Source organism: Rhincodon typus, chromosome 42, assembly GCF_021869965.1.
Source record: "Rhincodon typus isolate 14 chromosome 42, sRhiTyp1.1, whole genome shotgun sequence".
Lineage (NCBI taxonomy): Eukaryota > Metazoa > Chordata > Chondrichthyes > Orectolobiformes > Rhincodontidae > Rhincodon > Rhincodon typus.
Genome location: NC_063373.1, coordinates 7,883,885 through 7,899,870, shown reverse-complemented (window position 1 = coordinate 7,899,870; position 15,986 = coordinate 7,883,885). Strand labels below are relative to the sequence as shown.

Here is a 15,986-nt window from a genome sequence, read left to right as displayed (position 1 = left end):
TAAGATCCCTCAAATCCTGACCCAATACAATGTAACCAATGATTAACAGGTTTAGATGACCTCTGTCCATTCATACTCTCCACCCAAGCTTGAATCATATTATCTGTGTAGCAAGTTTATCAACATTCACTCCCACTGTTAAAGGTTTCTGTCTCTGAGTTTCTTGTTTTGCAGATGATAACATGTCTGAGAGAGAGGTTAACTGTATATTATGGGAAAGGGAACTTTAGTCAGAGTCTGAAACACAAACAGGGACTTCCCTGCTGACAGGTCGCCATGGCAACACCGATAAGATATTCCATTGCTCAGAATTGCCTCATTGGCAATTCAAATCAGATCAGCAGAAAATACAGTGTTTGTCTATTATTAACTGCAATATAAACTTAAAACACAGTAAGTGGGAGAATAGATTAGATTATAGCGTGATACTTGTATCTACATTTGTGAATTTGTCAGAAATAACAACTAACAGAAGGCAAGGGAGTTCTTTGTTCATGAGATCACAGATTCCCTACAGTGTGGAAGCAGGCCATTCAGTCCATCAAGTCCACACCAACCCTCTGAAGAGCATCCCACCCAAACCTAAACCCTTCTTACCCTATCCCTATAACCCTGCATTCCCATGGCCAATCCACCTAACCTGCACATCTTTGGACTGTGGGAGGAAACCAGAGCACCTGGAGGATACTCATGCAGACACAGGGAGAATGTGCAAACTCCACACAGACAGTCATAGAGTCATAGAGATTTACAGCATGGAAACAGACCCTTCAGTCCAACTCATCCATGCCAATCAGGCATCCTAAATAATTCGAGTCCCATTTGCCAGCATTTGGCCCATGTCCCTGTAAAGACTTCCTATTCACATACTCATCCATACCCATATAACATAAATTTTATAATTATGGGGAGCAATGGCCTAGTGGTATTATCATTGGACTGTTAATCCAGAGACCCAGATAACATTCTGGGGACCTGATTTGAATCCCGCCACGGTAGATGGTGGAATTTGAATTCAATAAAATAAGGGTCTAATGATGACCATGAACCCATTGATGGTTGTTGGAAAAACCCATCTGGTTCACTCATGTCATTTAGGGAAGGGAACTGTTGTCCTTACCTGGTCTGGCCTACATGTGACTTCAGACCCACAGCAATGTGATTTACTCTGAACAATTAGGGATGGGCAATAAATGCTGCCTGGTCAGTGATGCCCTCATCGTGTGAATGAAAAATAAAATTGTATCAGCCTGCACTACTTCCTCTGGCAGCTCATTCCATACATGCACTGCACTCTGCATGCAAACATTGCCCCTTATGTCCCTTTTAATCTTTCCACTCTCACCTTAACCCCATGCCCTCTAATTTTGGACTCCCCCACTCTGTTAAAAGATCTTGTCTTTTTACCCTATCCATTCCCCTCATGATTTTACGAACCCCTATAAGGTCACCCCAAGCCTCCAATGCTCCAGGGAAAATAGCCCCAGCCTATTCAGCTTCTCCTTTATAGCTCAAATTCCTCAACCTTGGCAACATCCTTGTAAATCTTTTCTGAATCCTTTCAAGTTTCACAACATCCCTCATCCGAATGTAGAATCAAACCCATGTCCCTGGCACTGTGAGACGACAGCACTGAGCCACCATGCCACAGTTAATGAGAGAATTACTGAAGAAAATTAATAAAGAAATATTTCAACATGGTTGTAACCTCTGACAATAACCAAGGTCAAGGATGGAGTCAGTGGTCAGGAAGTGGAGTTTGTCATGGGGACAATCACTTCAGTCTTCTTTAAGTGGAGGAAATCCAGCACTAGATGTCAGACAAGTCAGGACAGTGTGTGACCTGGTGGATATATTGTAGATATAAACCTGCATTCTTTATGCATTGTGGAATTACTTTATTCATTAACAGGATGAGGGTGTTGCTAGCTAGGCAGCATTTATTGCCATCCCTAATTGCCCAGGGGCACATCAGAGCCAACCACATTGCCGTGGGTCTGGAGTCACATACAGGTCAGACCAGGTAAAGACAGCAGTTTCCTTCTCCAGAGGACATTAGTGAACCAGATGGGTTTTTCCCCTAACAATTGACAATGGTCATCATTAGATTCTTAATTCCAGATATTTTATTGAATTCAAATTCCACCATCTGGCGGGATTTGAAACCAGGTCTCTAGAATGTTTTCTGTGTCTCTTGATTAACAGTCCAGCAATAATACCAGGAGGGCACTGCCTCCTCCTCCTGCATGGGAAAGGATTCACTCAGTTATCTAGCGTGCTGATACGTCAGTGCATTCGCACTGGAGAGAAACCGCTCAGGTGCTCTCACTGCAGAGCTCAAGCAATAATATGACCTCACTATACACAAATGAATTGACAGTAGGGAGAAGTGGTTCTCCCGCTCTGAGTGTGGGAAAGATTTCACTCTAATGTCCAACCAGCTCAGTCACCAGCAAGTTCAAACTGATGGGAAACATTTTAAACATCCAGAATGTGGTAAGGGCTATAAAAGATCTTGGAAATAAAGTCCTATCAGCGTGTTCTTACTGACGAGAGATGTTTCAGGCGCTCTCACTGAAGGGCTGGGTTCTGGTTATCATCCCAGCTCACTGTCCACCAGCGAATTCACACTGGGCACAGACACACTCCTGCTCTGTGTGTGAGAAGGGATTCACATGACAGCCAATCTGCAGAAGCACCAGAGTGCAGACAAATAACTGAAGCAACTGGACTTTGCTGCTAATCACAGATTTAAGCTGGTGCCAGCACGGTAAGCAGTGTTCGGACTCATCGGAGCCTGTCTGCTCCAGGCCGGCGGTGTCGTTTTCTCTACGTACTTTTCATCTACTTTCTCTTCTTTTTTTCATCTGTGAGGACAGAGGAGGTTGTCGGGGTAGTGGCTCATGGACCGGGACTCCTGGCGGTGTCGATGAGATGGTAGTGGCGGCAGAGCCAGGATCTCCTAGGGCACCAGCATCATTGCTGCTGTTCCTGGAGCGAGTCTCCTTGAGGACCTGAAAACCTTGCAAAAGCCCTGAAGCCATGCTTGAGATCCCCCATCTGAGCAGGAGATGACTTCTTACATAAGTCATTTCTTTTTATCCCTATTGTACCTGAAATCAATGCCGGATTGTGGCAACAAAAACATTTCGCTGTATCTTCAAGATATATGTGACAATAAATAAATCATTCATTCATTCATCCATGTTCGTTGGGGTGTGTTTCTGCAGAATTCTACTAATATTCAGAATAAGATTGGAATAGATCAGCTTTGTGCTAATAAAACCCGAAAGAACTGCGGATGCAGTAAATCAGGAACAAAAACAGAAGTTGCTGGAAAAGCTCAGCAGGTCTGGCAGCATCTATGAAGGACAAAACAGAGTTAACGTTTCGGGTCAAGTGACCCTTCTTCAGAACTGTGCATAAATTAATTTCTTTTGAGCAGTTCCACAGCCACACCCCCCATCTTCTCCATCCACACCTCCAAAAACATGTACAAGGAGCTCATGGACCATCTTTGTCACAAACATTGAGACAACTTGACTGACTGCCTCTACCACTTCCCTCCCTTCCATCCATCCACCAAGCCAGTCTGTCTCTAAATCTTCCCGCTATTGTAAACCTAAACTGGTATCTTTCTCCACATTCTTTCCAATGAGTTCTCAGGCCGTCAGTGTTCACTTTCTCCACATAACCTTTCCCTCTTCCCCTGGCCCTATTATAACTAAACCGTTGATCACCCAACTTCTCCATTTTGCTGACTGTAGGGGGAAATACTGGGTATGGCATGGGTTAAGCCCATGTCAATTTATTTGAGGAACATTTATAAAATCTTAAATCGGTTAAGCAAGTACATTTGAAAGAATTGTGGAACTTAGCTTAAGATTTGTATAAATAATTCACTTATTCTATTCAAGAAAGGTTTGCAGATGTGGCAGACACATACTATAAGACCATAAGATATAGGGGCAGAAATTAGGCCATTCGGCCCATTGAGTCTGCACTGCCATTCAAGCATGGCTGATAAGTTTTTCAACTCCATTCTCCCGCTTTCTCCCCGTAACCCTTGATTCCCCTGACAATCAAGAACCTATCTATCTCTATCTTAAATATACTCAATGACCTGCCCTATACAGTCTTCTGTGGCAATGAATTCCATAGATTTACCACTCTCTGGCTGGAGAAGTTTCTCCTTATCTCTGTTCTATAGGGTCTTCTCTTTACTCTAAGGCTGTGCCCTCAGGTCCATTCTCTCCTACCAATGGAAACATCTTCTCATTGTCTAATCTGTCCAGGCTGTGCAGTCTTCTGGAAGTTTCAATTAGATCCTCTCTGATCCTTCTAAACTCCATTGAGTATAGACTCACAGTCCTCAAATGTTCCTCATATGCTAAGCTTTTCATTATTGAGATCATTCTCGTGAACCTCCTCTGGATCTGCTCCAGGATGAGTACATCCTTCCTGAATATGGGGCCTAAAATTGCTCACAATACTCTAGATGTGGTCTGACCAGAGCTTTATAAAGCCTCACAAGCACATCCCTGCTTTTAGTCTAGTCCTCTCGAAATAAATGCCAACATTGTATTTGCCTTCCTGACTACTGACTCAACCTGCAAGTTTACCTTGAGAGAATCCTGAACTAGAACTCCCAAGCCCCTTTGCAATTCAGATTTTTGAATTTTCTCCCCATGTAGAAAATAGTCCATGCCTCTATTCTTCCTATCAAAGTGCATCACCTCACACTTCTCCACGTTTCATTCCATCTGCCACTTCTTTGCCTACTCTCCTAACCTGTCTAACTCCTTCTGGAGCCTCCTGCCTCCTTATTACTACCTGCTCCTCTACCTATATTTGTGTCATCTGCAAACTTGGCCAGAATGCCTTCAGTGCCTTCATCTAGATCATTAACGTATAAAGTGAGAAGTTGTGGTCCCAACATTGACCACTAGTCACCGGCTGCCACTCTGAGAAGGACTCTTTTATCGCCTCCCTCTGCTTTCTGCCAGACAGCCAATCTTCTATCCATGCTATCACCTTGCCTCTAACCATGGGCCCGTATCTTACTCAGCAGCCGCCTGTGTAACGCCTTGTTCAAGGCCTTCTGGAAGTCCAGGTAGACAACATCCATTGGCTCTCCTTGGTCTGACATGCTTGTTACCTCCTCAAAGATTTGTCAGGCATGACCTCCGCTTGATGAAACCATGCTGACTTTGCCCTATTTTACCATGCACTTCCAAGTATTCAGAAATCTCAACCTTCACAATGGACTGTAAAATCTAACCACAACCGAGGTTAGGCTAATTGGACTATAAATTCCCGTCTTTTGCTTTAATCCCTTCTTAAACAGAGGGGTAGCAATTTTCCAGTCCTCTGGGACTCTCCCTGAAAGAGTCCTGCAAAAGTGCAATGTGGCTGAACTAGCAATAACGTTCAAGTTTTTCTGATGCTGCAATGTTGTTGACCCCGAGCAAAAGTACCTTCAGCGTAGCAACAGGCATTTCAATACTCTGAGAGTTGCTTTAGGCTGTCAAAAGGATTTAGAGCATCTTCGGGGAAAATAAGGAGAGATGTTGCATTAAAGTCAGTGTCCTACTCCGTTGGAAAAATAAGGTGTTTGTCTAAAACAGAGCAGTTCACAAAATGCGAGCATTATACTGTTTATGTGATTGATTGATTTTATTGTCATGTGTGCCAAAATACAGTGAAAAGCTTTGTTTATGAGCAGTACAGACAGATCACAGCAAGCAAAGGATGTACAGATAAAAAAGACTTAGATGCATACAGGTTACATTATTTGAGGCTAGAGTCCATCCAACGGTTTGATAATGGCTGGAAAGAAGCTGTTCCTGAACCTGCTTGTGCATGTTCAGGATTCTGTATCTTCTGCCTGACGGAAAAGGTTGTTGGTGGTCATTATCAGGGTGCGGTGGGTCTTTGATGCTGTGGGCAGCCTTTCCATGGATGGAAAGTGTGCTTCTGTGATGATCTGGGCTGTGCACACAACCTTCTGTAGTTTCTTACTGTCCTGGACTAGCAGTTGCCATACCAGGCCATTATGCACCCAGACAGTATGCTTTCAATAGTGTGTCTGTAAAAGTTGGTGACGGACCTTATGGACATGCCAAATTTCCTGAGCCGCCTGAGGAAGAAGAGCTGCTGTTGTGCCTTCTTGACCATCGCATCTACGTGGGAAGTTCAGGACAGGTCGTCAGTTATCATCACTCCGAGGAACTTGATGCTCTCGATCCTGTCAACCTCAGTTTTGCTGATATAGACGGGGGCATGCTCTCCTCCTTTCTTTCTGAAGTCGATGATCAGTTCGTCAGTTTTGCTGATGTTGAGAGACAGATTATTTTCATTGCACCATGTCACCAAACCCTCTATCTCCCTTCTAAATTTTCACTCGTCATCGTTAGATATCCGTTCCACCACATTGGTGTCATCAGCGAACTTGTAGATGGCGTTCATTCGGAATTTGGCAACACAGTCATAGGTGTACAGGAAATACGTTAGGGGGCTGAGGATGCATCCTTGGGGCGGTTCCAGTGTTGAGTGTTATTGTGAAGGAGGTGCAGTTACCTATCCTCACTAATTGCAGCCTATGGGTCAGAAAGCTGAGGATCCAATTGCAGAGGGTGGAGCTGAGAATTACAACGTATAAATCTGAGATTTCTTGCTGAAGGTAAATCTTGATTTTGGAGTTTTCTCTGGAATGCCCTCTCAATATAATGACAAAATAAATAATTGTTAACCTCTACCCGAGCCTCCTGAGACAATATTGATTATTTTACAATGTCAACACTGATGGTATCCATAATGATTTCTTCTGCTATTGTCCATCTTGCCATTAATCCCACAACCACCACTTATCCTTGAAAAACAACCCCTGACTCCACCTTCCTTCCAAACACCCATCCCATCTCCACCCTCCCTTTCCTCTCCTCAGACCTTATGTTTGGTGTTCCCCAATGATCTATCCTTGGCTCCTCCTTTTTCACATTTCAATGCTGTCCAAAAGTGAGGTGTTAGTTTTCACATAGAAAGACAGCAAATAGGTGCAGGAGTAGGCCATTCAGGCCTTCACATCTGCATTACCATTCAATATGATCATGAGTATCCCATTCTCACTTTCTCTCCGTACCCATTGATCTCTTTAGATGTAAGGGCAATGTTCAACTCCCCTTTCAATATTTCTAATGAACTGGTCCCAACAGATTTCTGTGGGAGAGAAATCCACAGGTTCACAACATTGAAGAAATTCTTCCTTATCTCAGTCCTGAATGGCTTACCCCCTATTCTTAGACTGTGACCCCTAGTTCTGGACTTCTCCTACATGTGGAACATTCTTGTCACATCGAGCCTGTACAGCCCCATTGGGATTTTATATGAGATCTACCACCGCCACCCCTCCATTCGTTCAGACGAGGACACTGAAAGTGCATACAATTCTCAAGGTGTGGCCTCTCCAAGGCTCCCTATAACTGCAGCAAGGCATCTCTACTCCAATACACAAATCCTCTTGCTATGAAGACCAACATACCATTAGATTTCCTCACTGCCTGCTGCACCTGCATGCCAACCTTCAACAATTGCTCCGCCATGACACCCAGGTGTCATTGCATCTCACCTTTTCCTAAACGGCCACCACTCGGATAATAATTCCTGTGTTTGCCAGTGCAGTGGATAACCTCACATTTATCCACAGCATGTTGCATTTGCCCATTCAGCTCGCCTGCCTCAGTTACCCTGCATCGCCTTAACATCCTCCTCACAGCACACCGTTCAAGCAGGCTTAGTGCAAATTTGGAGATATTGCATTCAATTCCTTCGTCCAAATCGTTAATGTGTATTGCGAACAGAGAGGGGTCCCAGCACTGAACCCTACGGTATTCCACACGTGCACTGAAACGCCCAGCTCTAGTTCACCATCAGTTGGGACAGATTTGCATCGTACTCACAGGGAGCCAGTACACCCACAACAGGCTGAATGGCCACCAGCTTCCCCCAGTAATGTGGACACTGCATCATTCAACGTGAATGAAACTAATCAGTGGGCGGCACGGAGGGAGGTTTACGTCACCACCACGGAAAAGGACGCGACTGATTGACGGCATCTGCGGGCCAATAGCAGAGTGGAGGGTGGAGTCGGAGGCCGCGCATGTGCAGTTAGTCCTCCAATCAGTGTGAACGAGGGGCGGCCCCCTAACCAGTATTTCGCTCAGGCACTGAGTGTGAGGTTGTGGAGAGAGGTAAACGGGGGGGGGGGAACAGCGGACAGCAGGAGAAAAAGCGGAGACAGTGCAGACAGGAGGCATCATAAACATATAATGTATTCCCAGATCGGAATTCGAAACAATAGCAGCGCAAAGGCAGGCTCGCCTTCCTGCCGCCATCTTTGTTCGAGGCAATACACACGCGCGGCTGCCATATTTATAGGGGGCATGAGGCAGCGGGGCGCATGCGTCGCAACCCATTGTGAGGGTTGGACGAGAAGCAGAATGTTTGCGCACAGCAAACTGAACCAAAAGAAAACTAGTTTTTTTCTAAATTCCTGTCCTGGACTGGCATTGCTGTATTTTTTTTTGTAAACTTTTACAGCATATTAATGAGAAGGATTTGCAGAAGGGAAACGTCACATCAGGATCAGACAGTTACTTGATTCATCAGAATTCGACAGTCATTGGCCTTTGTGGAAGGAAAAAAAGTTGGTTCTGTCACTTTATAAGTAACATCATCAGTGCGGCCTCCAATGAAGCGATATTGCTGTACTCTGCTTGGTATTTCTATGATCTGATCTGTTAAGTTGAGTTGTGTCATTTCTGGTTCTGTTCTGCATGGGTTTAATATATTGGGTCTAATTCCACATATTTGTTAATTGCATTATGGGGTGAAAACCAGGCCTCTAGGAATTCCTTGGATGTCTGTCATTGGCTTGAGCTAGAATGGTCACGTTGTCCCAGTTAAATTGAAGAACCAGGCCTCTAGGAATTCCCATGCTTGTCTCTGTTTTGCCTGTCCTAGGATCCTGGTTTAGAGATATTGGGAACTGCCGATGCTGGAGAATCTGAGATAACAAGGTGTAGAGCTGGATGAACAGAGTAGGCCAAGGAGCATCAGAGGAGCAGGAAAGGTGATGTTTCGGGTCTAGACCCTTCTTCAGAAATGGGGGAGGGGAAGGGGATTCTGAAATAAATAGGGAGAGAAGGAGAAGATAGGTGGAGAGGAGATAGACAGGTCAAAGAGGCGGGGATGGAGCCAGTAAAGGTGAGCGTAGGTAGGGAGTTAGGGAGGGGATAGGTCAGTCCAGGGAGGACGGACAGGTCAAGGAGGAGGGATGAGGCTGGTAGGTAAGGAGATGGGGGTGAGGCTTGAGGTGGGAGAAGGACAGGTTAGGGAGGCGGGGACGAGCTGGGCTGGTTTTGGGATGCGGTCGGGGGAGGAGAGATTTTGAAGCTTGTGAAGTCCACATTGATACCATTGGGCTGCAAAGTTCCCAAGCAAAATATGAGGTGCTGTTCCTGCAACCTTCGGGTGGCATCGTTGTGGCACTGCAGGAGGCCCAGGTTGGATATGTCGTCCAAGGAGTGGGAGGGGAAGTTGAAATGGTTCGCGACTGGGAGGTGCAGTCATTTGTTGCGAACCGAGCGTAGGTGTTGTCCCAATCGAACTGGTGGTTCTCCTCATCCGTGTGAATGGAGATGAGTGAGTATTGGTCATGTCTTTTTGTTGCTAGTTGATGTTCATGTACTCTTGTGGCTAATTTTCTTCCTGTCTGTCCAATGTAATGTTTGTCGCAGTCCTCGCATGGAATTTTGTATGTTACGTTGGTCCTGTCCACAGTGGGTTGGGGGTCTTTGGTCCGAGTTAGCAGTTGGCATAGGGTTAACGTGGATTTGTGTTGTAGAAATTTTATTTTTATTTCTACTTAACTAATAATGAGACTTGACTCCAGCTCTCGTTCAAAGCAGTTTATTTTCTTACTTGGTACCAAGGAAAGTGAGTGTCGATCTCCACCGACACCTGACTCTCTCTCTGTACAGAGTATAACAATCTCTTTTATACCATTAACTTCAGAGCAGGGTGTTCCTGTGACATCTTGTGTTTGTTGATTCATTCATTGTAAGTTTAAAGAAAACAGACACTGCTCGAGATTACAGGAATGCTGTTTTACAGATACCTTAATAATTACTTTTTCAAATGACCTTCGGCATGCAGCTAGCATGGGGAGCGATATACGGTTTGATTTAACTCCAGCTTATCAGTAACTAGGCCCCGCGGGGATACAAGGGACATCTCTAATTCAGCCTAAAACCTTGGTATAGTGACAATATATCAAGAGGTCCTTCTCTAGCTCTAGCTAAGATAACATGCACATAGTGATAACGCAGTCTGAGTAACTACCTCCCGAGTTCTGCTAAGCTCATTAAAATCCCACGTGCTAAACTAATTAAAATTCTTTCTCTATGCCATCAGTTTCTCCCATGGCTGCCTTTTCTGTCTTGGCCTAAATTCCCATCTACCCTTGTGATGTAAAATTTTTCTTCCACAGTTTGTGTGCTACTCTGATGCCAAATGGTCATAGGAGTCTTGTGGTTAGTTTGGATATGTTCTTGATGTATGGTAACATGATGAGTGTGTTAGGGCGTGCAGTATCTTCCTGTTGTTGTTCGTGTGACTGGCATCGTCAGATCCAGTTGTCCGGCTATCCTTTGTCCTTGAATACTTGGTGGAGGTACTCTTCTTCTTTTTGGTGTAGTTTTGGATTGCTACAGTGTGTTGTCGCTCGTTTAAATAGTGTTTTCACACAACTTCGTTTATGGGTGTTAGGGTGGTTAGTGTTGAAATTCAGTGCTTGGTCAGTGTGTGTGGCTTTTCTGTCTACCCTTGTTAGGAATTCCCAGTTGGCCCTGCGTTCTACCATGACATCCAGGAATGGAAGCTGTTTGTTGTTTTCCTCTTCCCTGGTGAATTTGATGCTGGTGAGAGTGTTGTTTATTAGTTGGTGTGTCTCCTCTAGTTTGGTCCGTTTGATGACGAAGGTGTCGTCCACGTATCGGATCCATAGTTTGGGTTGGATCTGTGGAAGGGCTATGCTTTTGAGTCTCTGCATCACTGCTTCTGCTGTTAGCCCGGAGATAGGTGACCCCATTGGTGTCCCATTGATCTGTTCATAGAGTTGGCCATGAAAGGTAAAATGGGTCGTGAGGCATCGGTCCAGTAGTTTCAGCATGTTGTTTGTGGAGATGGTGTCACTTGGGTCTCGTTCTCTTAGTAGTGTTTCTAATGTTTCTCTTGCCAGTGGTATGTCAATCAATGTTAATAGGGCCGTAACGTCAAATGGGCACTGGGCGGTTTAAGGGGCAAGGGTCACACATCAGCCATGACCTCAGTATATGGTGGAACAGGTTCAGGAGATTGAATGGCCAACATCTGGCACCGTATAAACTTACGGGATTGAAGGAGGCCATTCAATTCTTTATGCTCGTGCTGTCACTTTGAAAGAACAATCATGTTTAGTCCCACACTCCCGCTTCACAGGGAGTTAGAAATGCAGGATTTGAACGTTAGGATCTAAAACCAAACATCACAACAAGAACTGACCCAGACATTTGTTTCATGAGGATCTGAATCAGAATTTGAACATGGAAGTCAAAAGCACCATTCACAGAGGGAAGAATATGTACACTTGTTCCATGTATGGATGAGGCTTCAGTCAATCATTACCCAGTCATTACACAAGTGCAGATACTATTCCAAGAAACCAGGGGAATGTGGGGACTGTGGAAAGGAACACCCTCTGGGCTGGAAACTTACCTGTTTTTATGACAATCCAGCAGCTTTCATGGTCACTATGTTTCCTAATGCCAGCGTCAACCAATTTCAAGATTCATTCAGCTCAGTTTCACGACCTGCCTTTGTGTTTTTGTTCGTTGTCTCTCACTTTCCTTTTTTTGCTTTTACATCCAGTTCACAGGGTCTGGGAAGATCGAGAGATTTGCAGTTGGAAAATTCAAACCAAACATCGCATCAGGAACCGAAAGTACATTGTAATTCTTATCGTCTTTTGAACATGCAAGTTAAAAATACTGCTCACAGAGGGAAGAAAGCGTACATGTGTTTTGTATGTGGGCAAAGCTTCAGCCGATTATGCTACCTATCAGAACATAAGTGCAGTCAAACTGGGGAGAAGCCGTGGAAATGTGAGGAATGTGGGAAGGGATTCATTTCCCCATCAAAGCTGGAAGCTCATCGGCGCACTCACTCTGGGGAGAAGCCGTTCACCTGCTCTGAGTGTGGGAAGGGATTTGCTCAGTCATCGACCCTGCAGACACACCAGCGAGTTCACACCGGAGAGAAACCTTTTAGATGCCCAGATTGTGGAAAATGCTTCAAAGGTTCTGGGGAACTGATATCCCATCAACGTGTTCACACTAGTCAAAGACCCTTTAAATGTCCCGAGTGTGGGAACTGTTATAAAAGTTCGGGGAACCTGATGTCACATCAGCACGTTCACACCGATGAGAGACCATTCAGGTGCTCTCACTGTGGAACTGGGTTCAGGCGATCATCTCATCTCATTGTGCACCAGCGAGTTCACACTGGGGAGAAGCCATTCACCTGTTCTGTGTGTGGTAAGGGATTCTCTCAGTCGTCCCATCTGCTCACGCACCAGCAAGTACACTCTAGGAAGAAACTATTCATTTGCTCTTAGTATTGGAAAGAGTTTACTGGCTGCTCAACACTACTGAGTTCGCGCTGGAAAGAAACTGTTCAACTGGACTGAGAGTGGAAGAGGATTTATTTGTTCATCCCATCTGGTAAAACGCCACCGAATTCACAAGTAACTACAGTCACTGCACTTCGCTGCTCGTCAAATCCAAGAATGAACTGAATGAATGGCATCATAAAGATACAGTCTGTAGGCAGTTGTGATCACTACATGTTTGAATTTTCAATCAGTACAGGGAAGAGAAGAGTGAATCTAAGACTACTATTTGAAACTTGAATAAATGCAATAACAAAGGATTGAAGACAGAGTTGTCTAAATTGCCCTGGCAAAAGAAATTAAGATAGGTCAGTAGAGAAGCAGTGGCAGACATCTCAGGAGATAGAGTCATAGAGCTGTACAGCCTGGAAGCAGACCCTTTAGTCCAACTCGTCTATGCCGACCAGATATCCTAATTTAATTGAGTCCCATTTGTTAGCATTTGGCCCATATCTCTCATATTCTTCCTTCCTATTCATGTATCCATTGAGATGTCTTTTAAATGTTGTAACGTTTAAATGTTGTAACTGTAACAGACTCCACCACTTCCTCTGGCAGCTCATTTCCATACATGCACCACCCTCTGCGTGAAAAAGTTGCCCCTCAGGTCCCTTCTAAATCTTTCCCCTCTCACCTTAAACCTATGCTGTCTAGTTTTGGACTCCACTGACCTGGGAAAAAGACCTTGGATATTCAACCTATCCATGCCCCTCATGATTTTGTAAACCTCTATAAGGTCACCCCTCAGTGTCTGACATTCCAGGGAAAATAGCCCCAGCCTATCCAGCCCCTCCCTATAGCTCAAACCCTCCAACCCCAGCAACACCCTTGTAAACTTTTCTGAACCCTTTCAAGTTTCACAACTTCCTTCCTATAGCAGGGAGACCAGAATTGAACGCAGTATTCCAAAAGAGGCCTGACCAATGTCCTGTACGACCACAAAGTAATCTCCTGACTGATATACTCAATGCACTGACCAATACAGGCAAACATAGCAAATGCCTTCTTCATTATCCTGTCTACCTGTGACTCCACAATCAAGGAACTATGAAGCTGCACTCCAAGGTCTCTTTTGTTCAGCAACAGTCCCCAGGCCCTTACCATCAAGTGTACAAGTCCTGCCCTGATTTGCCTTTCCAAAATGCAGCACCTCACATTTATCTAAACTTAACTCCATCTGCCACTCCTTGGCCTAATGGCCCATCTGATCCAGGTCCATTGTACTCTGAGGTAACCTTCTTTGCTTTCCGCTGCACCACCAATTTTGATGTCATCTGCAAACTTACTAACCATACCTCCTATGTTCACATTCAAATCATTTATATAAATGACAAAAAGCAGTGGACCCAGCACTGATCCTTGTGGCATACCGCTGGTCACAGGCTTCCAGTCTGAAAAGCAACCCTCCACCACCACCCTCTCTCTCCTACCTTCAAGCCAGTTCTGTATCCAAATGCCTAGTTCTCCCTGTATTCCATGTAATCTAAGCATGAGGAACCTTTTGACTTCAATACATTCAGCAATGTTACATTGCAGTTTAAAAGGAGAATTTCCAGTAGAAGGAACCCCATCTGTGGTCAACTAAGGAAGTTAACAAAGAACAACATACAGGGATGACACAGTGGTCAGCACTGCTGCCTCACAGCGCCAGGGACCCAGGTTCAATTTCACCCTTGGGTGATTGTCATGTGGAATTTGCATATTCTCCCTGTTTCTGTGCGGGTCCTCTGGTTTTCTCTCATAGTCCAAAAATGTGCAGGTTAGGGTGGATTGGCCTTGCTAAATTGCCAGGGATGTGGATTAGCCATAAGAAATGCAGGGTTACAGGGATAGGGCTAGGTGGGTGGGTTGGTCTGGGTGGGATGCTGTTGTGAGGATCGGTGTGGACTCAATGAGCTGAATGGCCTGATTGCACACTGTGGAGATTCTATAATTCTAATTCTTAAAAAAAGAAAGCAGGTCAGAAGGCTGGAAAGAATTTTAAAACCAGCAAAGAAAGACTGAAAACTATGAGGGTGAAATTAGATGTATGAGGGGTAAAAAGCCAGCTGTAAATTTAACAACTCAGTGTAACAGCTTTTGCTTGTATTAGAAATAAAAAGAGAAAGTAAAGTGAGCATTGGTCCTCTAAAGAGTAATAATGGATAACAAGTAAATTGCAGAAATGTTGAGCAGATCGTTTTGGGGTATCTGCACTGCAGAAAATAACTACTATGCCAAAAGTACTTATAATTCGAAGTGGGGGGAAGAAAGAGAGAGACAGTCAAATAATTGGAACTTCCTTCCTAAGAGCACTATGAGTGGTTCTGCACCCCAAGAATGGTGTTGTTTCAAGAATACAGCTGACCCCATCTTCAGGACCCCATCTTCTATGCTCTGATGAACAATCATCTAGACTTGAAACGTTAGCTTACTGTCTCTCCATGTATGCTACCTGACCTGCTGTGATTTCAAGCATTTTTTGTTTACAGCCCATCTTCAGGATATTTAGGGATAGGCAATAAATTTTAGCCTTATCTGTGACAGCCACATCCTGAGAGCAATGAAAGAGACGCCTAAAACAATTACAATTAAAGGGACTGAAAACAATTTGAAATGAAAGGCAAACAGGTTCGAAAGAGACCCCCTCACTTTTGATGATTTGCATTGCCAATAAAAGGCTTTGTTTGTAAATATTTGATTGACTACACGGGTGATTACTGATGGTAGTTGAAAGAGAAAAAAAAGGGGAAGAAAAATTGCAGTGATTTTGGTGGGAAAGTTGCTCAGTTGTTCGTAATAGCACTTCTGGGTATAAAAGCAATTTTGCATTGCCCATAATGGGCTTCTTCCGTAAATACTTAATAGCCTACAAGACTGTTTTACTTGTCGTGGTTAGTAGTTTCAATAAAAACAAACAAAAAATGTCATGTTGATTTCGTAGTGGGAAAGTCACTCAGATAGCACTTCTGAATATAAAAGTAAAACAAATCCTAAAGAGATGTCTCAGTCCTCGCTAATTCGGCAAAGTTCTCATCAAGTCAGACACTTCCTTATCAGTGACCATTTGACCAACTTAGGCAGTGACCATCAGCTGTTAACAATTGTGGTGTAAACTTGACAAGAGCTGGGAACTGAATACATTCTACAGGTAGAAGGTATAATTGGCGACATAAATTAATTTCATCAATTCTCACTGAATTCATTTCCAAACCTTGAATTATTGATTTAGTTTTTTTAA

General features: G+C 44.2%; 2 protein-coding genes across 3 annotated transcripts in view; one reads left to right on the top strand and one right to left on the bottom strand.

Annotated features, from left to right (window-relative positions):
- LOC109915890 (zinc finger protein 420-like) overlaps positions 1-15,986 on the bottom strand; it is a 39,168-nt gene that overhangs the window by 17,441 nt on the left and 5,741 nt on the right. The gene's annotated exons all lie outside the window — the stretch shown is intronic.
- On the top strand, positions 8,473-15,679 carry LOC109915888 (zinc finger protein 239-like). Of its 2 annotated transcripts, none has more exons than XM_020515568.2 (2): positions 8,473-8,704; positions 11,968-15,679. In XM_020515568.2, exon 2 carries the CDS (start codon positions 12,071-12,073, stop codon positions 12,710-12,712), a length of 642 nt encoding a protein of 213 aa, XP_020371157.1. In that variant the 5' UTR covers positions 8,473-8,704; positions 11,968-12,070; the 3' UTR covers positions 12,713-15,679. The 2 variants fall into 2 exon arrangements, with proteins under 2 accessions (XP_020371157.1, XP_048475207.1); XM_048619250.1 differs by lacking the exon at positions 8,473-8,704 and adding an exon at positions 9,296-9,702.

What these genes read in the sequence shown, in the direction of transcription:
- LOC109915888 (XM_020515568.2), top strand. Translation starts at nt 12,071, where the DNA reads ATGCAAGTTAAAAATACTGCTCACAGAGGGAAGAAAGCGTACATGTGT.